Raw genomic sequence first — 26,265 nt, 5'->3', positions numbered from 1 at the left:
CAAGGTAATTAACGGTCACCTTCATGTGGTCTCGGATGAGCATGCCAGCTGGTTACAAAATGCATTCATCTTTGCACAATCACGGCCGACAATAGTAGGAGATAGAGTCACATGAAGTCATGTCTGAGAGAAGAACACATCTATCCCCTCAAGTGTGAAGTCATTAGCCACCAGCTGGGTTGGCCCGTCACTGGCAGACTAAGAGGCGACCAGAGGCTGATGTAAAAAAAAAAAAAGCTTAAGTCTAAGCAAACAAATCACCATCAAGAGGCCCATACTGAGCACTCTCAAGCCTGCAGCCAGAGTGTATACATGAGGATTAAAATGTCCCTCTGCAAACGTCCTGAGAGACATTTGGTAGTATTGATGTAAAGCAGGGCTCCACTTTAAAGGATACTTCCCTGTCCAGGGTTAATGCAGGCCTGGTTGACTGATGAGGAAGGGGAATGTTACTAAATGTAAGAATTGGGTCTAATTTCAATACTGTGATTAGGATCTTTTTGTACCGATATTACAAAAACCTCATTCCCACTAGAGTGCGATTCTGCCTCTTGCCAAAACGATTACATGTGGGCCATAGCCTCTCAAACCTTTCCGCTTTAAATGTCCCTTAAAGGAATAGTTTGCCCCTTTTGTAAAATATATTCATCCACTTTCTTGCTGAGAGTTAGATGTGAAGATTTATTTACCACTCTCATATCCGTCCATTAAATATGAAGCTACAGCCAGGAGATGGTTAGGTTGGGTTAGCTTAGCATAAAGGGTGTATGGATCAGGCAGGTTTGACTGACGTGCCTGAAGCTGTTCAGTAAAATCATGCTGGCAGGCTGACGTTCCATGTTATATTTGTCCGTTGCATCATCTTTACTAAGAAAAGTATGTTCCTAACATGCCAATACATCAACACAATCCTACAGCTTTAAACCATTCAACTGAGACTGGAGCCTCTGATGTCATCGTGATGTGGGAACTGAGCCCTAAACCAACAACAGAAGGATAAACTTGGGTATTCACAAAAGTGTTTAACAGAAATGAAAAACACTCGGGAGTTAATCTTTTACAAATGCTCTGAGCTTGTTCCTGGGTCTAATAATAATAATAATAATAATAAAAAGTGAAACTATTTTTTGAACTGTAACATTTTCTGTCACATCTCTTGCAGCTTTTGGACGCAGAGTAAAGCCAGAGGCTGGTTCATCAGCCACATTAATTATATATCAGGCGCTTCATTTCTGTCAAACTCCTCATTGATGAATATGTGTCTATTGATCCCCTGACGGACAGCCCTGTGTCTTAAATCCTGTGGATTTAACTGACGGGATTTCCTGGAGCAGATGAGTCTCCTGCGGGGAACCAAAGCGCTGCAGCCAAGAAAAGAGAATAGAATGTGCACTGAGCTTTGCAGCAAAGCTCATACAGCCGAGTACAGTCAAACTAATGGAAAGGACGTGTCTGTGTGAATCTTCATGCGTGTTGTAAATATGGACTTAAATAAAATGGAAAGCGTTCACAGTTGTGATGACAAGGGATCCCATTATCCATTAGTTCTCCCTCTTAATGAAGAGCAAACGGTTTTAATTAGTGTCACTTACGGCAGATCAAGCCTGCAGCCAAAAGGCAAAGTGCAGCAGCAGCATTACACAATAAGTAACAGACTTTCCCTGGCAGACAAAAAAAAATATTTTGTTCTTTCCATAGATTTTCTATTCCTATTATATCACAAATTGTATTCCCACTTGGCAAGCCCCGCATTCCTCTGCTTGGATAAATCAGATTCAGCAAATAAAAGGCACAGTATGAAGACGGTATTATACAAAGCTGAGGAGCAGGCAGGAAAAATCTGGAGGGCTGCACAGCCAATAAAAAAAGTTGAGCGTTATTCCAGTGTGCCATAATCAGAGCTGGCTGTGTAAAAGGCACGCTGGTCCAGGATTTGGGAATACTCAACAGTATTTTGGTGTGACACACACACGCACACACGCAATATTCGTTTTACTTTACAGTGCAGACCGTTGACTGACTCCTAAGCGGCCTCCCCATTACATCTCCACACATTTCCCACAGAGAGAGAGGCTTTCTCTGGCAGTGGGCCGAGGACTGAGCACAAAACTCAAAACGAAAACTCGAGGTCCATAAAGCAGCGGCGGGTCGTGGTTTTACTGGCTGCTTGGACAAGAGCAGGAAAGAGAACGTACCCCCGAGCTTCATCTGTGGCAGATGATGGAATTTCGGTGTAATTTGAATACAAAAGTGCAGTGTAAGGAGTTTTGGCTTCCAGCGTACGATAGAAAAAAAGCAGAAGAAGAAAAAAATGAGTTAAGAACAGCTGTAAGCAATAAGGTGTCTGGTGGCTTTCAGAGGAACCGAGCTGATTGCTTTTATTAGCTGGATGCGAACTGTGTTTTTTTTTATGGCTGTCAGCATTTGCTTGTGTGGATCCGAGGGCCTTTCAAGTTAACACAGGCTTGATCAGAGGGGCCGGGATCCCACCTGAACCGATCAGCCGCACAGGAAAAGGGGATCTGTTACAACCACTTAACCTCAGCCAGGGTGCAGGTCCACGCCCCAGCAAATATCCTCAATTACCACAAATCAGAGTAAAATATCTGCTTCTTTTTTTTTCATGACTCCACGTTTCGTGACACACATGGCGAGCAGAGGTCTCCCTCCTTCGAGCATTACTACACTGAATGGAGGATCCTTGAGCACACCAGATGGTTTTTCCCAGTCGGCGCTGTCCGATTGCATAACAGATTGTTGGTCCCGCCGAAGCATTTTACACTCACACCCGTGTGTCCCAAATGAGGACGGTAGTGTGGAGATGTGTCTAAGTAAGAGAGAAAGCTGCTAACAGAAGGTTTTCTCACATTGTGTCAGTTGTGTTCTAATTAGATTCGTCTGGCATTAGAAACCTGACCTTACTTTGACTCTTTATTGTCAGGATGCACAGTTTTCGGTTTCTTTCCATCTTCTCCTGAGTATAATTCTGACAGCAAACCGCAAAAGGAGCAGTGGAATAAAAAAGAAATGGAAGAAAGCTATGTCCTCAAGCTTTTGTTTTTATAAACAGATGTTGCCTGTCAGGTAACTCAGCAGAGATTCCCTTTGCAAAGCGGATCTTCTTCACTCTCATTTCATCCAAAATGAAAACATTCTGTTGCCTGCAAGGACATTTACATTTCTTTGAACACCACAGTAATCTAACTACTAATCTACATCTTGGAGATTCCCTGTCACTTAGTCAGTACGGTTGAGACGTTGATTAAACTAAATTAATTCCATACAGTTTTTGTGTGGCACAATGTTTTCCTCCTGCTAAAAAGATGAATCTGGGTTAATGCTGAATTAGTGAATTTCTCGGCATGGAAATTAACTGCACACATTATCGTCCTCTCAAGCATTGGGAGGTAATTGGAAGCAAAGATAGCAGAGTTGTTGTGGGAAATTATATGAGGCCCAGTGGTGGATTGGCCATAGGGAGTACCAGGAGTTTTCCGGTGGGCCGGTCAGTAATGGGCCTGTCAGTAATGGGCCGGCAGTGGCTGACCTTTTTTTTTTTTTTCTGTATGTAAAGACGCATAAGAGACCCAGTGGCCCTATGATAGGCCCAGTATTCCCGCCCACGCATTTTCCAGACCTCCCCTCGTCCAATCACCTTTAATGATGAGCTAATGACACATCATTAGCAAAGCAAAAATGGAGGAAAAACGAAAAGGTGGTGCAGAAAAACGGAGGGAAAAGAAGAAAAAAAGCTCTCGCAACTGATGCTGCTAAGAGCAGAAGTATAATCAACATGTCTGCTGCTGCGGGGGCCGGCGGCGGTGGAGTAGCCTCCGGCTCCGGGGCTTTGGCTGCGCCGGGCGCAGCGGGTCCCTCTCAGGAGGTGTCGGACAGTGAAAGTGAGGCTCCCGCTGCCATGGTGGCACAGTGTCATGAAGTGGAGCTTCTAATGAGGACCAAGACACGTCTGTATGAACGGACTCCCTATACTGGTGAACTGCAGTATTACAACTGTTAAAGCATTGAGAACGCGCTCTTGCACCCGACATGTATATATTTTCCACACGTAACATTCAACATTAGTTAGCGTCAACAAGCACGTATCATTGTACTTTCTGTTTCCATGCTCTTCACAATAAGAGTAAATAATATAATAAAACAAGTTACAACATACAGGAGGGGGAGGAGGAGATTAAATTGTATAAACACTCATTCACTAAATGTTCAGAAACGTTATCTATGAACTTTACTTGACATAATAGATAGCGTGTGGTGTAAATCTAGTTCCAAAGTGTTGGAAAATAATATACTATCCTGATTAATTATAATTAATTATAATTACAAATCAGGTCACCAGAGTTAAAGTGTTTTAAGTGTTTCTGTCAGTGTTTATGGTTTATTGTCCTTGCTTTTCTTTTTTTTGAACACTTATTTATGGATTATTATGGATTTTCAGATTAAATTACATCAAATAAGAGACAAGGAGACAATGACCCATTCCAGTATAGTAGTGTTATTAAGGGCTTGTGTGATTATATGTAGAGTACATCAACGGACCGAGTTGGCACAGTATCTGCGCGCGGATTGTGGTGGGTCAGTCTGGACCAAAAAGTCCAGGGCCGAATTTTTGTCCCAGTCCAGGCCTGTTGAGGCCTGCTATTTATTTGTAATCATCTATCGCTGCAGACAGCTAGCGAACATTTTGATAGACTTGTGCCGTTGATTACAGGAGTGAAACTACAAACAGGGTGGGAAACACAACTCTTCCAGTCCATCGACGAGACAAGATATTCAATATTTCTCAGTATCGCAGTAAAGATGGGCGACATGTCCCTTGGTTACGGTGAGCAAGGGCACTGTACTTCATTCAGTGTCAATCCCACAGACATCCTGCTGCTGTGAATACTCACTGAAGCGTGAAATGTGTGTTAATACGCCGCTGAAAATAGTCCCGAACACAAGTGCACTCCTGTTATCGAAAAACCACAGTGCCGACAGGTTTTAGGAAATGATTGAGCCCAGTTGAATGAATGAAAAAATAGACATATAAAAAGTATCTGTGAGTGGTTCTAATGGTTTCCATTTTCAGTAGGGACCAGTGGGTTTAGTCTGAATGCCATAAAACAGTAGTGTTGAGAGATAATACCGCATTGCTGCTTATGGTCTCTTCAAGTAGAATAAAAGTAGAATATCAGCAGCTTTATTCTCAAATGAAAGCACGTATTATGTTTTACGATTCTCCACCAACATGAAAAATACGGGAAAATGTGGAAAAAACAACTTAAATTCTTAAATCAAACAATATGGAAAAACAAAGTCAGTCAGTTGCAGAGTACTATATTATTTAGGCACGATGCATAGTCGGAAATCCAACAGGCTCTGGCCCACTTGAGATGTGTAATTACTGTGAGGGGGGATAACAGGCTTTGGGAAAAGGCCAAGGATAAAATGTGCAAGGCCATGGAGAAAATGCTGCGCTGCTAACCATCACTCCCTGTCAGGACAACCAATGTGAAGAAGTCCAATAATGTAAACCAACAACCCAGAGCCAGACCAGATCACAGAGCTGAACCACAATCATAAGTTTGTCCTACTTTTTTTTTTACAAAGAATCGTTCTCCAGGGAGTGAATGACATAACATGGAGAACTTTGGTAAACTTCAGCTCTCCTCAGCTGCCCTCCTCATTTTGGAGGCCTGCGATATTGATGATGTAACAGGCCAGACACTGAAACCGCTAGTAATTCGACTCACAGGGAGGGAACCGAACCCAGGTGTGCTCCTCGAAGCCTGTATTATGTTAGGCAGCTTTCCAAACAAGAGCTCAAACATCCATGTTTGGCTGGAGCCTCTAAACATTGCAGTTTCACAGATTTCCCCCTCAAAGGCAGTTGAGGGTGTGTCGGGGCTGAGAGGGTGATTTAGTGATCCTTGATTCGTGTCTATATTTATGTCGGAAAACATTTTGAGAACGGAAAAAGAGCAGAAACACACGTAGGATATAAACCGACACACTTGTGGATGATCAGTTACTTCCTTGTAGATTTACACAAACAAACACACAGTTTGAAGTTGTGAGACAAATCAGATGTTCTACCTTGTGTCCGTCGTGGCCGTACAGTCCAGGGGGGCCCATGACGCCAGGCTCTCCCTAAAAAGGACAAATCAGCTCACATTCAATACACCAACATCATTTGAAAAATCAATTCGTTCTATGAAAAGGAAAGATGATAATATGCATACTTTTAGTCCTTTTGGGGCATGACCAGGTGACTGTCCGTAATCTCCTTTTTGTCCCTGGAACATAATAAAAGAAAAAACAGAAAATGTTCTCAGTCATACTTTCAGAGACACATTTTCCCCAGTGGATACGTGACGTATCCCAGTCTGCACCAACGTTCACCGCATATTTTCTGCATTGCCAGCAGCATTCCACCTCTCAAGGCGCAGTTACACGATCAGAGATGGATGAGTTCATCCAACTTATTGGGGCGTCTAGCGGTTGTATTTACAGAAACGTGCAGTCCATTTATGCCCTGCGGGGACTCGGTTTACACCGAGCCGGCGAGAAGTGATGTCGAGTGACCGTGTACATTCTTCTCCCTTTTCGGGCAGTGGGAATCTTGTCAGTGCTTTTCTGGGTCAGCACTCAACGGCCAATCACACGGACGAGAGAGCTGCCCGAAAATCTGCGCAATTATAACGTAAGCGGTCTGCAGAGAAATAGATCATTTCCTGTGTTAGCGCTTATAATATAAGGAAATATTGAGGAAAACAGTGTAGCACGGAGTTGGTTGGGTCTGCAATCAAACAGCGGATGTTTTGGGCTGATTGCACGTTATGACACATCTAATTTAGAAAATTAATGTTTGGGCACGCGGAGAAGGCCGTGACTCATTTTGGTGCTATCCTGATATTTCTGAAATATTGTGGCTATGCTTTCCAGATTTCTTAGTGCAAAAGGCAAAGTGGAAAGATATGCACTGCTTCAAAGGAGTATGCTGTATTTCACTGGGTTGTTGGAAAAAGTACAACAGGAGTTCCTATCTGTATCAGCCCGTTTAAACCTACATGTGCCTTTCTTTGTGGGGATTTTGTGGGGATTTTCTAAACAGGGCCAGGAGGAGAGCAACTCCAGCCAAGAGCAGCATACATTCCCTGAACACTGCGACTTTTCACCATCTAAAGGTTTTTATCTAGACTACATCATCCAAATAGTTTAAACTCAAAGAGAAGCTAAATTAAGTCATTTCTCCTGAAAGCTGAAGACCCATATAAGCACTTGTACCTTGCATTGAATCTAAGCATTTTAGGCCTTCATTCATTCCACTTTCAAAGAAATACTTCACCCGCAGAATGAACGTTTGTATATCAATTACTCACCGTGTGTTAACTTGAATGAAAAAACTTCCCAAACATGAGCATTTTTCTCCGCTGCCGTCTCATGCAGGGATGCGCAGAGTGCATGCGCAAGCATGAGACTGTTGTGGCATAAGTTTTTTAAATCAAATGCTTTGGCCAAAAATGCGTGTGTTTGGGAAGTACGGAGCGTAAAACTGGATGAACGAAACTTGGGTTCTCCAGCAGGAGTTGTGTGAGAGCTTGTAAACGGATTTCTGATGTAGTATTGATGTTGCTGGTAATAAACCATGGCTTCCATTTACTTCGATTCATTAAGGATTTACTCTTCAATGATTGAAAAATAATTCAAGGTAACACGCCGTGAGTAATAGATATTGAAATGTTCATTTTAAGGGTGAAGTATCCCTTTAAGTCTACTGCTAGGCCACTCACAGTCGTAGTCAATTAATCATCATCATCATCCCATCTCAATTTCTCATCATTACATCCAGATAAAATGATGAATTCAAAACTAAATTCAGCTGACAGTATGTTTTTCATCCAGCTTGTTAATTTTTTTTCAAAAAAAGAGAACTGTGCCAGACCAGACTGTCTGTCGTTTGAGGTTTGTGTGCTCACGGGTCAAACTGAGCTGAGTCAGATTTGGTTAGGCTCCACTTACATGTATGTACAATATAGGAGTTATTATTTTTTTCCCATGTTAAAGCACAAAGCAGGCCAAATGATGGTATCAATTATGTTGTTTTAAATGTTTAAAGACAGTGTGGTAAATGCTGAAATTCAACCCGTTGGAATGGATTAGGTGCAGTACTGCAATTTTCCATTTTATTCAGCATAGTTTCACATAAAGACCGTGACATAAGACTGACACATTTAGGAGCGAAGCAACTCTCTGTGTTGACTATTCAAATCAGCTGGAACGCAGACGGTCAAGTACTTGATGAGTCAGAAAGACTTAAAACGGCTGTTCTCGCCTGAAGGGAAACAAATGGCTTTTTGAGAGAGAAGTTGTAGTGTGAAGAAGCCAAGTTACTAATTACATAATGACTTGCTCTTCAAATTTGCATTGTTGTTTCATTGGTTATATACGGACCAAAGAGTATGTACTATAGTAAGTATGCACCATAAAACACTTGCTGTGTTTCTTGATGTAAGTAAACCACGAGTGGCATTCAGAAAAGGATGCTGCTATTCAGTTTTTTTCCTAGCTCAACAAATCCAATGAAATCTCTCATTAGGTGGCTCTCAGCCTCAAGCCTAAGACGTTCAAAAACTGGTCACAAACATGTAGTAGTAATTTACAGACTCAAGATTCCCCCATGAGAAAGCACTGGGACAACAAGAAAACTCCCAAGCCTCCCCTTTAACTGGTAGAAACCTTGAGCAGTTTCATGTCGAAACTTTTTTCTTCTTTTACTGAACTACACCCGCCAACCGAATCATCGGGCGTCCATTCTCGACAGTGCCGGCTCAACCAACACCTTTGAGTTAGCCAGCGATACCGCTCAGCTAACTAATTGTATATTTTGTATATATGTATATATATATATATATATATATATATTACAAGATGGGCCTTAGTTTTCTTTTCTTTCCAAAATATAGTTGGTTAGCATTTGACAGAAACATATTGATTGATTGTACCTTCACTCCAGGAGATCCGGGAAGACCAGGGTTTCCATGTGGGCCCGGGGGACCCTGAAAACAGAGACACACATTAGGAAGACGCTGAGTGAAGATGATCATCAATGTCATTGAATAGGCCTCCATTTCGGCAGCAAAGAGCGGTGAGTTGGTACTCCTTATTTGTGAGGTTTGCACAGATGTTTGCACATATTGTTCCCTTCCCGCTGCCCGTCTGTGTTTTGGGACAGGTCGGCTGTGCCCCGAGGTCCCTCTGTGTTTGTGCGTAGGTGCTCTGTGAGACGTGTCTGCCTCGCCTGTCTGCCCGCCCGTCCCAAGTTATGACATATGGATGTGATTTTCCTCATCCCAACACTTTTCCACTGGTTTCTGGGGTCCCACAAAGTGAAGGCCGCACATCCATCACGCCACATTCCCGAATGGCTTTGTGCCACAGACTGTAGGTGTTTGTGATATATAACGTGCTTAGATGTAATTCATTGAGCCATCTGTGCTTCATGCTTGATCAAAATGTGCCATCTCCTGCAAGTCGGGGCCAGGTGGGTGGACGTACGGGAGCGGAGAATGAGGAGACGAAAAAGGACTATAAAGTCAAGCAAAGCTGCAAAGGGGGGTTGTTTGGGGAGGAAAAAAATAAAGCCACAACTTCCTGAGGCATCCAAGTGAGGAGCCTCCACTTCAACTCCACACTTGTGCGGACTGGGGTTGAAATGCAGAGCATGGAAAATCTTCCCCTGGCAAAACTGAAAGCATTGAAACATGTTCAGATCGCCTGAACAGGAAGCTACTGTATCTTCGGCCTGTTCTTCGAGTTGTTCAGACTTTCCAGAGAGACTCCCCCCCCCCCAAAAGTGAGGGATAGGATTACACTGAGTCAAACAGACGGAGCAGGCCAAGAGGTGTAAGTGTACGGTTGGGTGATCCAGTCTCTGTTATTTATCTGCGCCGAATTATCAGACTGTGGAGAGGAGTCAAGCTCCCCTCCCCTCAAGCAGGCCATACCTCTCCCCTCGCAGGCGCTCGATGCTCGACATATGGAGACACTTAACAGAAGCTCATCTACAGATTTCCTCCTCCTTCTCCTCCTCTCCGAGCATTCCCCCTTTCACTTGCTCAATATTGAAACGCATGGAAGTCGCTATCCGCAGATAGGAAAAAAAAAGGAGACGTAGAGACAACGAGGGACGTCTGGACAGAATGTTACACATTGCATTCTTGCCGGCCGTAAGGTGAAGAGGCACGGCGCCGATGACAAGGTGGGCAGGAGCTTTCCGGATGGAGACGAGCACAATGGGAGGAATGAGTCACTCTATCCATCTATCTTCGTGTGGGCGAGAAGAGGATTGAGAATCCTCTTTGCTTAATTAATGAAAAGAGCTCCTAACGGGGAACCATTCACACATCAACGGCAATTAAAACATTCACACAAGAGCAACTGCAAACCCAAGTCAGCACACACACAAACACACAGACACACACACACACACAGACCTGAGGCCGGCAGATGAAGCGCACCTGTATGCTAGAGTCGTGACCGGGTTTACGATGTGGGCCAATGGCTTTTACAGGAGTGACACATGGAGCGCTACTGTTTTTATAGGCCATTAACCCCGAACAGACCTGCTCACACCTTCAATGGACTGCACGAAGGGAAACCGTCTCCGGCCCGATGATTATTCAACACGATGTCTGTGAAAAGATCTTAACTCTTTTATTTTGGCAAGATCCTTGGTGCTAACTAGGTGCTTTTTCGTGCGTCTGGATTTGCAACTAGCGCATGTTTTTATTAATCTATTAACTGCCGAGTCTATAAAATGTCAAAAACATCAAAGTAATCAAATGCTTGTATTTGAAAAGCTTCAACTAGCCTGTGTCTGGTATTTCTGTATTAAAAAAAAAAGTTAATTCCTAGCAGAAAGTGCGATTGGCCTTTTCCTTGGGTCCTTGATGTTTCTGACGGTGGTGATGCTCTTCTACTTTATGCACTTATATAAAACAAACTACTGTTGCTGCAGCTGTAAATATAAAATGAATCATCTGCCGCAAAAGTAAATATTTGGTGTGTTACAGTACCTAAATATTTTAGTAATACATATAAAACTGTTTAGATTAAAGGACTACAAGTCGAGAGATTTACAGATGCTCACAGTTTTACTGCTAGCGCTCATGATCAATTCAACGATAATGAACAAACTGAGTCCTGGCATCTTCAGTAAACCTAATGCCACTTCACTTTAACTATATAAATGTGCTCCTGATTAGCTTCAGCGCAAGAAATAGTGGTGAACCGTCAGTGTAACTAATAAAGACAGAAGAACTTAATCAAGCCCCTGAGAAGACTGCTCATTTGTGCACACACGTGCAATTCATTTCAGAAGAATCTACATTTTACAACATACATAAATCAACCCAGTCAACCATTGGCAAACACAGAGCGTCCAGAGCCTCCTTATTACATGTCATAATAGTGTCAACCATTCTTTAAGTAATCAAGCAAATGTTTTCAATTTCACAGAAAACCCAGCATCACATCCTGACTGCTCGCTGGCAGGTCTGTTTCTCTGCACAAAGCCCCCTTTGATCCGCTCTGGAGCCTCTCCTTCAGGGCCACGTCGAGGAACGCGGACGCTCGCACGCCTAAGAGCTGCTGTTTGGTGATGGTGATGGTGGTGGTGGTGGTGGTAAAGCCCTAACGGTGCCGGGTCGCCCCGAGCTTGACCTTTGTGATGAGTGGGAATGCACGCTGTTCACACATTATGTGATATGGCAACTTTGTGCTTCGGAAAGGTGAACTCCTCTTCTACAGATTAAACTGCTAGTCAGACAGTTCTCAGGGGAGTACATTTATAACACACCTTCAAGTTCAGCTTTTTAATTCCGCAAAACAAAAAAGGCCCAAATCATGTTTTGCTGTCCTTCGCAGTCTTTCCCGTATTTATTTATATATGATTCATGATCAATCTCTACACAAGCTTCTACATTACTTCCCTGAGAGCAATCCTAAACTTATTCATGTCCAAAATTGACCAATCATAGATAACAGACAATGGATGTAGGAGGTTGTGTCCTTGCTTTTTCCCAGCGTGTTAGTAAATAGCCTACAGTCAGTGTAAATCTTGGCTTTTACTATGTTAAATTGTGTTTATGTCTCGCTACGAGCTCCTGGCACAATAGCCGTTTGTTTGGAGACGATGAAACATCCACGACATGAAGGAATACATCTTAAAGCAAATCATGGGGGTAACTAACTCAAAAAGCGGCTTAAATATGGAAGTATGGCATGTGTGAAATATAAAATCCTCTACTACAGTGAAAGTGGCTTTTATTCCTACTGTTTGTACAAGTAATGCCCAGACCAGAGTCCACTTAGGAGCTTTCTGTCGATCATGTGTGTTGCTGTGAGGTATTTCTTACTAATCACGTGAACTATCCAGGAAAATTCTGATGGTTCAAGAAAACAATCAGTGAAAACCTAAACTGCACCCTCGGGTTCTTTTTCTTTTTTTCTATGCTGTGAGTCTGCAATTGGCTCTCAAGAGCTTGATGATGAATGAACTCTACAGAGGTTGGTGTATGGCTGCAGAGAGCTGCTGAGCTCCAGACAGGGTCTTAAATGCCTTTAATAAGATGGGGACAAAGCCCTCTTTCTTCCTCTTTAAAGAGATTAGGTTCCCACTAGCCCACCCCTCTGAGGCCTGACTGCAAGGCACAGTCTCACGGGCAGCAGCAGGTAGCTCAGACACTCCTCAGTAGCACAAGTTCCCCCGCAGGAGAACCTCAGCAGGAGTCTGCAAAGGAGCTACCAAAACAATGCATCTCTCCATTGTCTCGCTGCCTTCAGGTCCAAGCACATTCATTTCAGGCTTAGGACTCGCCGTGATGCCAAATTTATCTACTGCTTTGTTAATTTTTCATACCAGGGCGGTGAAGAGGCAGAGAACTACATCAGTTGAAGGTCTCTAAAATTAAAATAACAAACTGTCCCTTGGGACAAATCATCTCCCGGTGTGTTCGCTCTTCTTATATTTACTCTGAAAACACGAGCTTAAAATAACATCTGCTCTCACTCCGTTCGGTTCCATCAGCAGCTCACAGTTGTAGACTGACATTTTGCTCTAAAACGAGAGATATGGCACCGGAGGACTGAGTGTAACACACGAGAAGCATTCACAGATGTTAGCATAGGATCTGTGCCTAATGTAAGTGCTGGTATAGTGTACAGGGTAAAAAGTGCTCACTCTGGAATGATATATTTATATATCTCTACTCACAAAAGTTACCCTTATTTTTTCACGTCAACTTAATACCTACCATATGTGTTCAATTCATTTTACATTGGCAACCCACGTATTTGTAGCATAGGGTTGTTTGCTCTCCAGCTTTTACAAATGGACCTTGGCAGCAGAGAAGCACAGCTTGATAAAACCCGGAGCCAAAGCAAACTAACGTCTGGCTGAATAATGCTCTGTAATCCAAAGATGTCACTGAGTGCTTGATCATAACGCACAAAGGGCTTCCACATCAGTGCGCTGCTAACAGTGTTATCTCACCGCAATGCAGATCAGACAGGATTAAAGCATCATAAAGATACAGTGAAATACGTCGGGAAGATTGTGGAGGGGAAATGAAAAGTGGTCATGGAAAAACAGGGGAAGGTAAATGGGAAACTTGTCGCTGGTTGGGAGAAACTCACCCTTGGACCCCTCTTCCCTGGCTTTCCTGGCAACCCTGGAAGTCCTTGAAGGCCCTAAAGAGAAAATATAAACTATGTCAAGGAGAGCGAGAAGGCAGTCTTGTCCCTGCCTTTTGTCGTTTCATTTCAAGGGGCGAACGTTTTGAGTGTGGAAAAATAGATATTCAATCAGTAAATACATCTTAAATCTTATTTTTCCCCTGATTCTACATTGAGTGAAGCTAGCTGAGTGGAGCTAGCTTGATTGAAGCTAGCTGAGTGGAGCTAGCTTGATTGAAGCTAGCTGAGAGTTGCAAAACACTCAGTGAGGAAGGTGCTTGCAGGCATGGAGATTTCCTGTTAGAAGCTAGAGCGGTCCCGTCCCTTTGCAATCAATATAATTTGAGCCCAAACCCACGACAGTGCACAGACTGTTGAGTGTGACTCATTGCTCTGGCAGGGAGGTCGCCACTGGCTCCAGCTACGGCCAATCACGTTCATGTTGGGGCATTAGCTAGCTTTAAAACAATTTCATACATGGATTAACAAAGCTCTGAAAGGTCAAATCTAATGAGGGGTCAATCCGAGGAACCTGAGTTTGCTTTGAGATATTTGGTTGTTACTTATTTTCCCCATGGCTCCAGATGGTTAAAGAAAGAGGAAGAGGAAATGGGTCTGAACACGTCTCGAGGCGGTGTATTGAGCACTTTTGTCTGACTTGGACAGGACCAAATGCTATAAATATACTCTTTCAGCCAGCATACACTCTAAAAAGCCAAAATGCTTTCAGCAACCTTTAGACTGCAACCACCAGGCTGTCCACACACATGATAAGCTGTTTGAGCTGCAGGCAGACATTTTTTTACTATAACAATCTGTAATTTGAGTCCTAATTTGAGATTAATTTGTCCTGAATAACAACTAAACTATTACAAACAAGCTCAAAGATCCAATCTTGTATATAGACACAGCAACAAGGTGTATAACCCCAGTGGTGCACAACTTCTAGGGAAGCAAAAGATAGACCAATACAACTTTTAAAACTCACAATACAATTGCAATAGTACCGAACCAATACAGGTGCTTGATTAACAGTATATCCAATATATCGATACAAAGTGAAAACATGGTTATATTTATCTTTAGGATATGCTCTCATTTTGAAATTCTTATCGGAAAAAACGTGAGCAATAGGAGGACTTATTTCATTATTTTTCTTGAAAAAAATAGATTGCTTTTCATTTAAATGCCTGTGATAGCACAGTAATAAATGTGTCCAATCATATTGTCGTCACTTTTGGGAGTTGATATGAACACAACTGCTTGTGTTAAATGGGGATACGCAATCGTCTTATCAATCACAGGTACCCAAATTGAATCAAATCAAGTGTATCATGGCAGATTTTGTGATATCAGCAAATAACGCCTGGTTGTCTGCAAAAACAACATTATATTGTGATTAAACTTGTGATTTACAGCCCTAATTAAAAGCGGATCAGATCTGTGCATCGCTAACAAGATCGATTCTGCCGCTGATCAGTGTGTTGACATCCAACACCCCAAAAAGGTTCTCTTTCAAGAACCCCTCCATTAGACTGAAGACACTACTTGATTATCTGGCCATCAATTTTGATCCTCCACCCTTCAGAGCTTAGGCCTGTTGAATAATGCATCGATCAGAGCAGCCATGTTGTCTTTAATAAAAATTAATGTGACACTTGAGAGTAGTTGAAATATATGCCTCTTTAAAGAGACCATGGCCCACTAATGGCAACCCTAATCCCAGAAAAATGGGTTCAAATACTCAACAATGTCTTCTAATCATCACTAAAATGGTCCGGAGGACAATATTATAAAACTGCCTCAAAATAATTTAAGTCTATAGCTGACTCAGCAATCTGTTTAGACTTTATACTACTAGACTGGTGAAAGCCCTCAGGAAGGTAACCTTTACCGTACACCAGGGACAGATCGGTTACAGTTCTTCTGGCATAAGCAGAGCTGTGGTTTCCCTCACTGCCAAAGCAGCAAGGCTTTACTTAAAACATTCTTTTCGGTCAAACATTACCCGAAACGAGACAGAGAAGTCATTTTAACAATGGAAAATGTGGTTAACCGTCTTGCGTTCAACAGAGGATCAGTGTCTGACAGGACCACACGGTCAATATGAATACAGTCTACAGTCAACACTTGTTGGTGGATGACAACATTTCAACAACATTACCCACCAACACTTTGCTATGAATTCATTAAAGAACGTCTTACTCTGCAGTCTCAAGATGATCGAATTATGTTATACCTCATTAGTATTTTTTCGGTTTTTAAATTCTTGCTTTTTTTAAGCTGCAGGCATGTGGTGTGATGTGAGCAATAGCCTGGTTGGTGTCATGTTTCTTTTACAGACATGCAACACCTCAGATCTGCCCTCAGAACAATGTGTTTTAAAAATGTAATACTCCATGCGGGTTAACACAAAAGCCTGCCAGTTAGAGTCAAATATGTTTAATGAATAATACATTTGACGTTGTAAAGTCACTACTTCCGAAAAACATTTGTGGGGAATAGGGAAAATACCACAGCTTTAAACAACGGGGATAAAGCGCTGCCTTTACATGGTGCAACCCTTTATATTTTTACACTTAATGGTTAATTGTGCTCAAGGGCGTTATCCTTATTTTACCTTTGACTCTATTTTAAAAGTATCCATTCTCTGAGCAGCCACACTTTCTCTCAGAGGAATCTAACGCCTCACCGCCAGCTCCTCCGCTCAGACAAGCACTAACTGGTAAAGGCCAGTCTGACCCTGAGTATTTCTACCACTGCTGCTAAAAAGGAAATCACACATTAATCGGCAACAATTGGACAGGGCTAGAGAAGTCTTTAAACACCACATGCAAGTAAGAAGCAAACATTTCAGGGATGCTGTGCTTGGTGATCGCTACCACTGATAACCATTCAACCAAGAGGCCCGCAAGCGGAAGTTTTGGAAATCAAAAAAAGGCGAATTCAAACAACAAGCTGTATGAAACTTGTATATCACGGTGATCCAAATAAATTGGTCGAAAGCGTTGAAATATGGCAGTCAAAAGGTAAAGCATGCATCTATTATCAGGGGCGACTGTGGATAAGTGGTTAGCATGCCCGCCCTTTAATTAGAGGGTTGATGGCTCGCGCCCAAGTCCCAGCCCCGCCAGGCCCCGTCATTGTGTCCTTGAGCAAGACACTTAACCCCTAATTGCTCCCCGTTGCTGTGTCTGCGGTGTATAGAACAAACATGTAAGTTGCTTTGGATAAAAGCGTCAGCTAAATGTAATTTCATCTATTACAGTTCAAACGCCTTATTTTACAAGATATTCATTCATAAATAAACACTAAACCGCCAAGTCGTGAGAAAAAAATTCCTGCACAAAGAAGCACGTATTGTGTCTCAAAGACCTGAGGCACATAGTCGTGCATGGGTTTCAGGGGCAACTGTGTGTTGTGTTTGTGTGGAGCTTGCAGACTCACCGACGGTCCTGGTTCTCCCTTTAGTCCAGGTGCTCCATCCAGCAGAGAGAACTGGGTCGGGTCCAGGAGGTATATTTGGAAGCCATCTGTTGCAGCTGTCGTGACTGGAATAAGTGAGGTGGGTTTGACATCCTGCACGCGAGTCACTTTTGCTATCTCTGGAGCTTCTGTGGTCGACAGGTCTTCCTGGTGGAGATGGGGGTTTGTTGGAGACCCCTTCATGAGAGAGGCTGTGGCGTGGAGGTCTGGCGGCAGCTCGGACGGTCGGGCGGAAGCAGGTAAATCCGTTATTTCGCCGGAAGGTTTTTTGCTCACAGTCTGATGCGCAGACATTTTGTTCATCGTTGACAAGCGGTCAGCCTTTTTGGATACCTCCGCCAATGACTGTTGAGTTGTATGGGGGACAGTGATGTTTGGGTCTGTGGAAATTAGAGGTAGCAGGGGCGGAAACACGGGCCGATACGTGTCGGCTTCTCTGCATTGTTTCTTAATGTAATCGCAATAGTTATGAGCTGCCTTAGCAGAGGGATAAATGTCAAACTGACAGATGGCACCTTCGAACGGCACCGAGTTGCGGCTCATTTTGCCCAACAGGAACGAGCCCTCCGCATCCAGAGCCTCCTCTTTTTTTATTCGCAAATCTGCGTGTGCACTTTCCTTTCCGCAAGAAGTATGCAGGGACACCTGGCGTCCTCGGATGTCCAAAGCCAGATTGTGCCACTGGCCATCGTGGACGTCGTAGTCGAAGAGCACAGAGCTCCTCTGCCCCACGCGCACCAGGACCTTCCCCGGCACGAACTGCACTCCGAGCTGCACTTTCCTTTTCTTAGACAGAACTGAGAAAAGGAAGGCGCCGTTGACACGATGAACAGACAGGCTGAGGATCAGGGAGAGGTTGGTGGAGCTGTAGGAAGCGGGGATGACAGTGTGCAGAGGCACCTGGACGCGTGCCCTCGGGGTGAGGATAACCCCAGATTTGAAGAGGATGATGCCATTAGGGATGGCTCGAGCGCCTGGAGATGACGTCCCACCCGATCTTCGCCCGGAGAGCCCGAGCTGCTGCAGGACATCCACATCTTCAGAGAGGGAGAGAGAAGTCAGTGACTCTTAGATTATAGACTTTAAGCACCCAAAGATGCTACACTTGTATTGGTTGTTTGCGTGCAGTGTGTTCTCGGCTTCTACTTCCACTTTTAATTTACCACTTTGATAAAGGCCCAGACCACAAAGGACTTTACAGAAGCTAATGAAAGGAAAACGATGGCAACATATAAATGTCCAAATTTAAAAAGTAACAAAGAAAAGGCTAACTGCATCCCACATATAACTTTATACGTGCCCTTAATAAAAGCAAAAAGTGCAGCAACATAAGTATTAATTATGTTGTGAAGCCAAGCTGGGAGTTCACAAGTTTAAAGTTGGGCTAATGGAAATCCTGCGGCAAAAGCAATTTAAAAAGTCTGCTCAGAATTTCCGTTCGGGCCACTCGTCAACATCCAGTTCTGGAGATTGCCGCAAATTATGTAATCGTTACATCAACGTTAATTAGAAGGATCTTGGGAAGCGGAGGCTGAACGGATCCCAGGAGAGGACAGTGTCGGGGTTTCAAGACACGCATTTAATGCGGAGACAGAAAGGCCACCTGACTGTATCTGGTGATGTCTGTTGATTAAAGATGATGGCTCTGACAGGGACTCATAAAAACATGCTGCAGCATTTCCTGCGGGTTTTAATTGCTACTTGCATCTCACGGGGGGGGGGGGGGGGGGGGGAGTGTTGGCAATTTTCACACATTACAGTCGTGTGTGTACTGTGTACTGTTCCTAATTGGATCCACAGCTCTGTGTGAGGCTATAATTAAATCCACATTTCCCAGCCGTTGTTTCAAGAGTATTCTTTACAATGAATGCACACTTTTCGGGAGAAGTGCCTATGAGCTTTTTCAACTACAAGTGTCTCATTGTCTACTGGTGACCAACCGTTACAGTGTGCACAAAGAAATGTTAACACGCTGGCTGTGATGCTGATTTCACACCTTTTAGTATTTCATAAGAAGTGAAGCTAAAATCAGAGAGGAAAGATAATTGTATCAACCTCTAATTAAGGGGTGCACGATGCCTGAGATATACACTACCGTTCAAAAGTTTGGGGTCACTTAGAAATGTCCTTATTTTTCAAAGAAAAGCACTGTTTTTTTCAATGAAGATAACATTAAATTAATCAGAAATACACTATACATTGTTAATGTGGTAAATGACTATTCTAGGTGGAAACGTCTGGTTTTTAAATGAAATATCTACATAGGTGTATAGAGGCCCATTTCCAGCAACTATCACTCAGTGTTCTAATGGTACATTGTGTTTGCTCATCGCCTTAGAAGACTAATGGATGATTAGAAAACCCTTGAAAACCCTTGTGCAATTATGTTAGCAGAGCTGAAAACAGTTATGCTGGTGAGAGAAGCTATAGAACTGGTCTTCCTTTGAGCTAGTTGAGTATCTGGAGCATCACATTTGTGGTTTTGATTATACTCTCAAAATGGCCAGAAAAAGAGAACTTTCATGTGAAACTCGCCAGTCTGTTCTTGTTCTTAGAAATGAAGGCTATTCCATGCCAGAAATTGCGAAGAAACTGAAAATGTGTCTTTTGAACGTTAGTGTATATATATATTTGTGTCAGCCGTCATACATTATCGGCCAACAATTTTATATTATTATGTATTTTTGCGATAATGAAATTATAGCCAATAAATAATCAGCTGATAAGAAGAAGACAAATGATTTTTCATTGATTTAAAAGTCAAGATGAAATGAGAAATGCCCTTCTTCCCCTCTAAATCACATCAGTGGTCATTTTGTGCTCCTACTTAACAATATATGCAAAAACGTGACATTATCAGTTATCTTATTGGAAAAGAAATAGGAATTGATCCCCAGCCAATCAGCATATCGTGAGTACAGGACGTACAAAAAAAATATCTAAAGGATTACTTATAGATTAACTCTCCGTCCTCTAATACAAAACAAATGTGTGCGAGACTGAAATAAACTGCTAAATGATGTATTACGGCTCAGCAGAGGAGGAACGAGTATATAGACACTAGACATGTTCGGGGAGGGAGACTCTGCTCAGTGTTTGCAGACAGTGGGAGGGCAGCAAGATGAACAAACCCACACACGGGAAAGAAACATCAAAGGGAAACGGAGACACTCTTTTAGCTGAATTTCCCACATAGCACTCATTGGAATTCTTAATATGGTATAAGGACGGCAAAACTGTTCTATAACTGTGTGATTTGTGATCTACTTTTATGGCTTACTTTGGATGTCTAAATCTTAGCGGGGAGACGCTGGACCGCCTACGGCTTTTTTAATGACCTCCTGATGAGCCGAAAAAAAAAAAACACCAACGGAGAACCGAGCATATAACTCATGCCGGAGACAAAGCAAAGCTCGAGAACACGACTTTTCTCACAAAGCTGGCACGTTTCCCCTGTTAGTAGGACGTCAATGCATATTTAACATTCCCGCAGCTTTAACTTCAAACTTAGATTGATAATTCAGGAAAAGCAGTGGCTGTCAGTAACACCACTGGTTCTGAACATTTAACACAACTCAATAGAATCCAAGAACTCTGCGTCCAAAGATGTTATTTTTTTATGGTCACACTGTTTTTCGCACTGTGTTCTCAATAAAGAAGGCGAGTGAATTGCCGGCCTCTGACCCAGCATTAATGCATCCTCTAAACAGCCGATATTACACATTTCTGAAACTCGGTCAAAGCTGGTTTCAGTTACACTTTTCCCAGCAATGGGAAATCACAATCGCTAACATCAGTGATTACATTCCTTGGAGCGTATGCCTTTATCTTATTACATTATGAATCGTTCACCGTCGTCATTATTCAAACCGTTTTCTGCCTAGATGGCATCAAGGTTGAAGTAGAGATTTGTTTTTGTGGGGTGGAGGGGGTTTCACACTTGATTCCAAGCACTGATATGTGAGCCGTTCACTGTGGCTGATATGTGTTGGGAGCTATGGTAACTGTGCAAAAAAAAAAAAAACATTTCAAAAGCCTGTGCACGTTGACAGTTAAGTTTCTTTCTGCTGTCTGAGGTCAAGATGTAGAAGCAGCGGCCCATGTGGTAGAAATGACTGCAGAGCAAAGCGTGCTGCACACCAACACTGGAGTGCGGCCAGCACCAGTCAAACTAAACGAATCCATGGCTTGTGATCACTTTCCACATGCGTGTTTTTCCACTACTTCTTAAGAAACGAGTCGACGACGTAGTATTTATCTTACGAACAATTGCAGAACACTGTGCAGGTTTTGTTAAACATTTCATTCCAATGTGAGAGCACATCGCTACATTGGCGTCTCTCTAGACACTCGGCAGTCATCGTTGGAGGAAAACGTCAACCCAATGAAGGTAGAGTTACGGGGGAAAATTGCCAGAAACTGTTCTCATTGAGGGAGCGCATGCAGTTCACGTTATCAAAGGGCATCTAGAAACTGGAGAGAGCTCTGATTGAATGAGATCTGGCAGATTTTGACTGACAGCGAAATCAGACAAAAACATGCTCACAAGGGTCTTTAAATAGTGGAGTGCGTCAGACATCGAGGCTCAGCTGAATGTGTGTCGACGGGAGAACGAGTGCACTCCAAGTCTGCAGAGGAGATTTGGGGAATCAGGGTAGACGGGTCCTGTAACACCTTGGAATATCATATATATGGAATCATATAGTTGAGACATCTGAAAGAGGTGCGAGGCTAGTTTGGGCTCAAGGGTCATTTCCAATTACATCTCACTAAATAAATGTCCAAAGCAATTCAGAAATGACATCATTATGAAATACATTTCACATTGCGTTCATGTGCAAAGAATGCCCTACTTTAAGCTTGTTTCTAATGTTCCTGCTGAGAGTATGGGATGTCGTGAGAGCAGAGTGTGATGTACCTCATGCTCAATTTGCACAGAAAGAAAAGCCAGGGTTAGTCTACAGTTACAGACCGAATCCAGTTTAAGTGCTCAGTGCTCAACATCCACTCCACGGGACGAGGGGCGGAACAGAGCGGCCCATCTCCAACAAGGGCTTAAAATGGTTTCCAGGCAAGGGTGAACATATTGAATCTGAGTTTTTTGGGGCCTTGACGGATCGAGCAGCAACGCTGACAGAGACACTCACAGCTGACCAAGCTGTTAATGGAAAACATCAACGCTGACCACATCGGCCTGAGATAAAGCCTGGATAAACAAGGGGCGATGTGATTACTCACGGTGGATATTTCCACTTCCTTTATCCGCTCTGTGTTCTTTAGTCATTCACATAACGATAGTGCATCCTTGTTTATCCTAAGATGTAGTGCACGAGACATCGTGACACTACCTGCTCAACGAGGTGTTTGCGTATGTTGCGTCCTTGTCCGGAAGTTGCTTACCTTGTGCTTGTGCTAGCCGTAGAGAGCAGGTGCAACAGAGGATAGTCCAAAGAATCAGAATTCTCCTGAAGAGGAAGACAAAAAGGTTAGACATTGTAAAGTACTATGGCAGATAATCAAGGTACAGATAATATTTGTCTTTACAAATTCATAAATCCTTCAAGTAGGTTTTGTTTGTTGGTCTCTAAAGTGTTGAGAAGAATGATAATTTTGCTATGCTAATGTTATCCTTCATTATTTTACTTAGTCTGATCAGAAGCTTTTATGCTCTCCTTTATTTATTTATTCATTCATTCAATTATTCATAGCCACAAGAAACAAAGAAAAGTGAGATACTCTTTACATCTGCATAATTTGTGGCAGCATTGATTCAAAAGTTACCTACCTGCTCATTGACTACGGGCAAAAGATAGCAATTTGGAAAAAAAAAAAACCTCCTCAATACATTATCTCTCCTTTTTTTTCATATAATGTCCCTAATCAAATAAAGAAACAAACCACAGTCCAAGTTACGATATGAAAAGACGAAATGCTCGACACTCGTTATCCATAATCTCCCACAGCGATCAGATCTGCAGCAGCAGTGGCGCTTTGCTCAGAGTCAAACATCCGTTTCAAAACAACAAGCTTGGCCTAATCTCAATGGCCGACCTCCAGATGAGCTGCTGCGCAGCAGGGCAAGGTGAGCGCACCTCTGACAAATGCCAAGTGGAAGATAAAGAGAGTAATGCAACATAATGCATACAGTATATCAGTGCCATATGTGATCTTCAACTTGATAACCGTTCAATAACAGACAAACTGCCTTGATTACGCCTCGTATTATTGCACTTTCTGACTGCAGATCTTTCTCAACCCATAAAAGAGCATGTGATCCGGTCAACTGAAATTAGACCAACTGTTTTCACATGACAACTGTGACATGCATCATCTCATGTCAGCCAATAAAACACTCAAATGTCACACAGGCCTTTTGTTTTCCACAAGACAGGAGTGTTGATTTCTTTTTTGGAGAGAAAGTAGGGCTCTAAAAGGTGTTGATTGTGAACTAATCGTCACTAGGATAAGATTTATTTTGGGGGGTTTACACTCTCAGAGCTGATGATTTGGTCACATGCACAATGTGAAACCCAGACGCCTGTTGATCGAGTGATGTTTGAAGGGAACCGGGCTCATAATGAACGCACTTACGGGGACATCTATTGCACTTGTGGTTTCTCAGAGAGCCGCAGGAAGCCACTGGTCAACCACTGACCGTCTGCTGGAGCTTTTTTTTTTAAGTGTGCCTCTCTCTTTCTGACCCATCCACTGCTCAGCAGGAACATTTTTTGGAAGAAAAAAGAGGGGGATGCAGTTGTGTGATCAAGTCTCTCATATGTCCAGCAGTGCTTGGTTATATGATGCAACATTCTGACTTTTATTTCCCCTCCCATTGGGACAGCAGGGCCAACCAGCTGAGTGAGATGCACAGCTGGGAGGGGAGAGAGAGGATTGTCTCCTCCTCTCATACATCTCCCTCAAATCAGTCCCAGATCGCTTGGCAGCTCATTTCTAGTACAAGCTGCAAAAGCTTGGAGGCCAGTACAGTACGGGCTCCACTGACCGGTCTAAAGAGCAGACACAATGTGTTTCCATAAGCTGTCCCACAACTTATTAAAAGTACAGGCTGCCACCTGTCCACTTTTAAAAACCGACTCTGAATATGAATATGAATATAAGTATAAATATGAACACGTTATTTCTCAGGATATAAGTAGAATAGTTCTACTAATAGACTATAAAATAACCACAATGCTGCTGGCATCTTAACACGACTGTCAAACGGACGTTGCTTCAGACGCACGTGATGTTCAAGAGCACACGACTTCATATAGGAGTTTAAAAGAAAGCAAGCAAACAAGCAAACAAGCAAAAGATATAGATTTAAGCAGCAGGACTTTTAAAATGTATCCACGACTCACCCCCCGACTCCAGTGCTTCTGAGTTCGGAGTGCGGCGCATTGTCCGGCTCCATTGCGGTTACTTCATTCTTCCCTGGGAGTTTGTACAACAGTCCAGACGAGGCAGATAAAGTTTTTCCATTCCAGGTGCTGCGCGAGGAGTGAACGTGACAGGACGCAACAACACAACTCAAACACTGCGGGAATAACCGGCGGTTAAAAGACTGCTTTCTGCCATTGTCTTGTCTCCTCTTGTCTCCCTGTAGTCTCCTTCCAGGAGATGAATTTAAAAAAAAAAAAAAAAAAAAAAAGGACGCTCCGGAGAGCTCCACCTGTGCGCTTCCGATGTTTGTTCCGTTTTCCGTTTGCGCGTTTTTGTAAAGTACAATGCGCGTGAAGCCAAGTCTGGTGCAGCTTTTCCGCAGCGAACCGTTGCAGGACAAGATGACGGCCGCCGTTGTGTGTGTGTGTGTGTGTGTGTGTGTGTGTGTGTGTGTGTGTGTGTGTGTGTGTGTGTGTGTGTGTGTGAGTGTGTGTGTGTGTGTGTGTGTGTGTATATATATAAATATGTATGTGTGTGTGCGTGCGTGTGCGTGTGTGTGTCGACTTCCCCAAAATGAAAGTTTATTGTGGACGGAGGGAAAATCTTGAGAACCGGGAGAGGGGAACACCTCCCTCTGTCGCTCAGCTGACATGGAGGGGAACAGATGTGGAGCAGAGCCGGTGCAGCTGCAGCTGAAGGTGAGTGGGGGGAGCTGGATGTGTTTATGTGAATGTGTTACTGGTCAGTAAACTGGCAAACACCAGTGTAGTTTATCACGTGTGTTATTAAATAATTGGATGAACGTGTCAGCCACAAGTAGGTTTTTTTATTATTATTTTTTACATTTGGAGTTTTTTCTCTTTTTTTCTGGAAGATCAGGGTTCGCTCAGTTGTCAATGTCTCACATCACAAACTTGGCTTTTAAGTCAACCTAAAGGGGCACAAAAAAACTTCCGGTTTGAACATATACCTCCAGCACCAGCTGAGCAAACTCTGCTGATGGAAAGGCTTCCACAGCAAGCAAGTAAGCAAGCAAGTGGACCTTGAGATGAGATTTTGTTAAATTAGTTAGTGCTCTCCTGTGGACAAACTATGTAATGGCAACTCTGTTTTTTAAATTATCACGGAGATGTTTTTACATTCTGCAATATGTTGTTATCCATCTGCTGCCATTTGTGTGCCAATACATCTGTGCTAACCAAAAACACAGGTTGTAACAAGAGCATGTCCTTATATAAGTGTGCATAACTTTTACAGTATGATCAGTTTCCAAAATGTTTGATTGCTTGTACTAAGTTCCACCGAACTGTGGATTTTTGTTAATTATTTTAATCAAGAGAGAAGTTAAACCGATAGACCGGCTTGTGACAGCCTTCCTTCACCTCCTTCTTCACCAACACCCACTTCCATTCTCACCAGAGATCTGGGTCTGTGTGTGCGTGCGTGTGTGTGTGTGTGTGTGTGTGTGTGTGTGTGTTGTCGTTTGCTGTGAAATTCCTCTGCCAAAGAAAGTCCTCATTGACCCGCCTTCAGCAAACACGCTATGACAGTGTCCAGGGGAGACCCAACAGAGCGCCGATTCAGCTGCCTGCAACTGGATCCCTCCTCCTCTACACAGAGCCCCCTCTCAGTTCGTCCTCTCAGGGCCAGGAAGGAAGG

The 26,265-nt window shown here is 43.1% G+C and overlaps 1 protein-coding gene across 1 annotated transcript in view; it reads right to left on the bottom strand.

Moving 5' to 3' along the window:
- The window catches only part of col27a1b (collagen, type XXVII, alpha 1b), a gene marked incomplete at both ends in the record, with an annotated part of 61,637 nt that extends 37,000 nt beyond the window's left edge, over positions 1-24,637 (bottom strand). The window contains 7 exons of the mRNA XM_079222947.1: positions 6,097-6,150; positions 6,243-6,296; positions 9,006-9,059; positions 13,699-13,752; positions 17,185-18,260; positions 22,624-22,688; positions 24,585-24,637. Of these exons, the coding sequence (XP_079079073.1) occupies positions 6,097-6,150; positions 6,243-6,296; positions 9,006-9,059; positions 13,699-13,752; positions 17,185-18,260; positions 22,624-22,688; positions 24,585-24,637 (1,410 nt within the window). The remainder of the gene's footprint in view (positions 1-6,096; positions 6,151-6,242; positions 6,297-9,005; positions 9,060-13,698; positions 13,753-17,184; positions 18,261-22,623; positions 22,689-24,584) is intronic.
- Positions 24,638-26,265: the final 1,628 nt, after the last annotated feature.

Source organism: Taurulus bubalis (genome assembly GCF_910589615.1).
Source record: "Taurulus bubalis genome assembly, chromosome: 8".
Classification (NCBI taxonomy): Eukaryota; Metazoa; Chordata; class Actinopteri; order Perciformes; family Cottidae; genus Taurulus; species Taurulus bubalis.
This window is presented reverse-complemented; position numbering and strand designations above follow the sequence as displayed.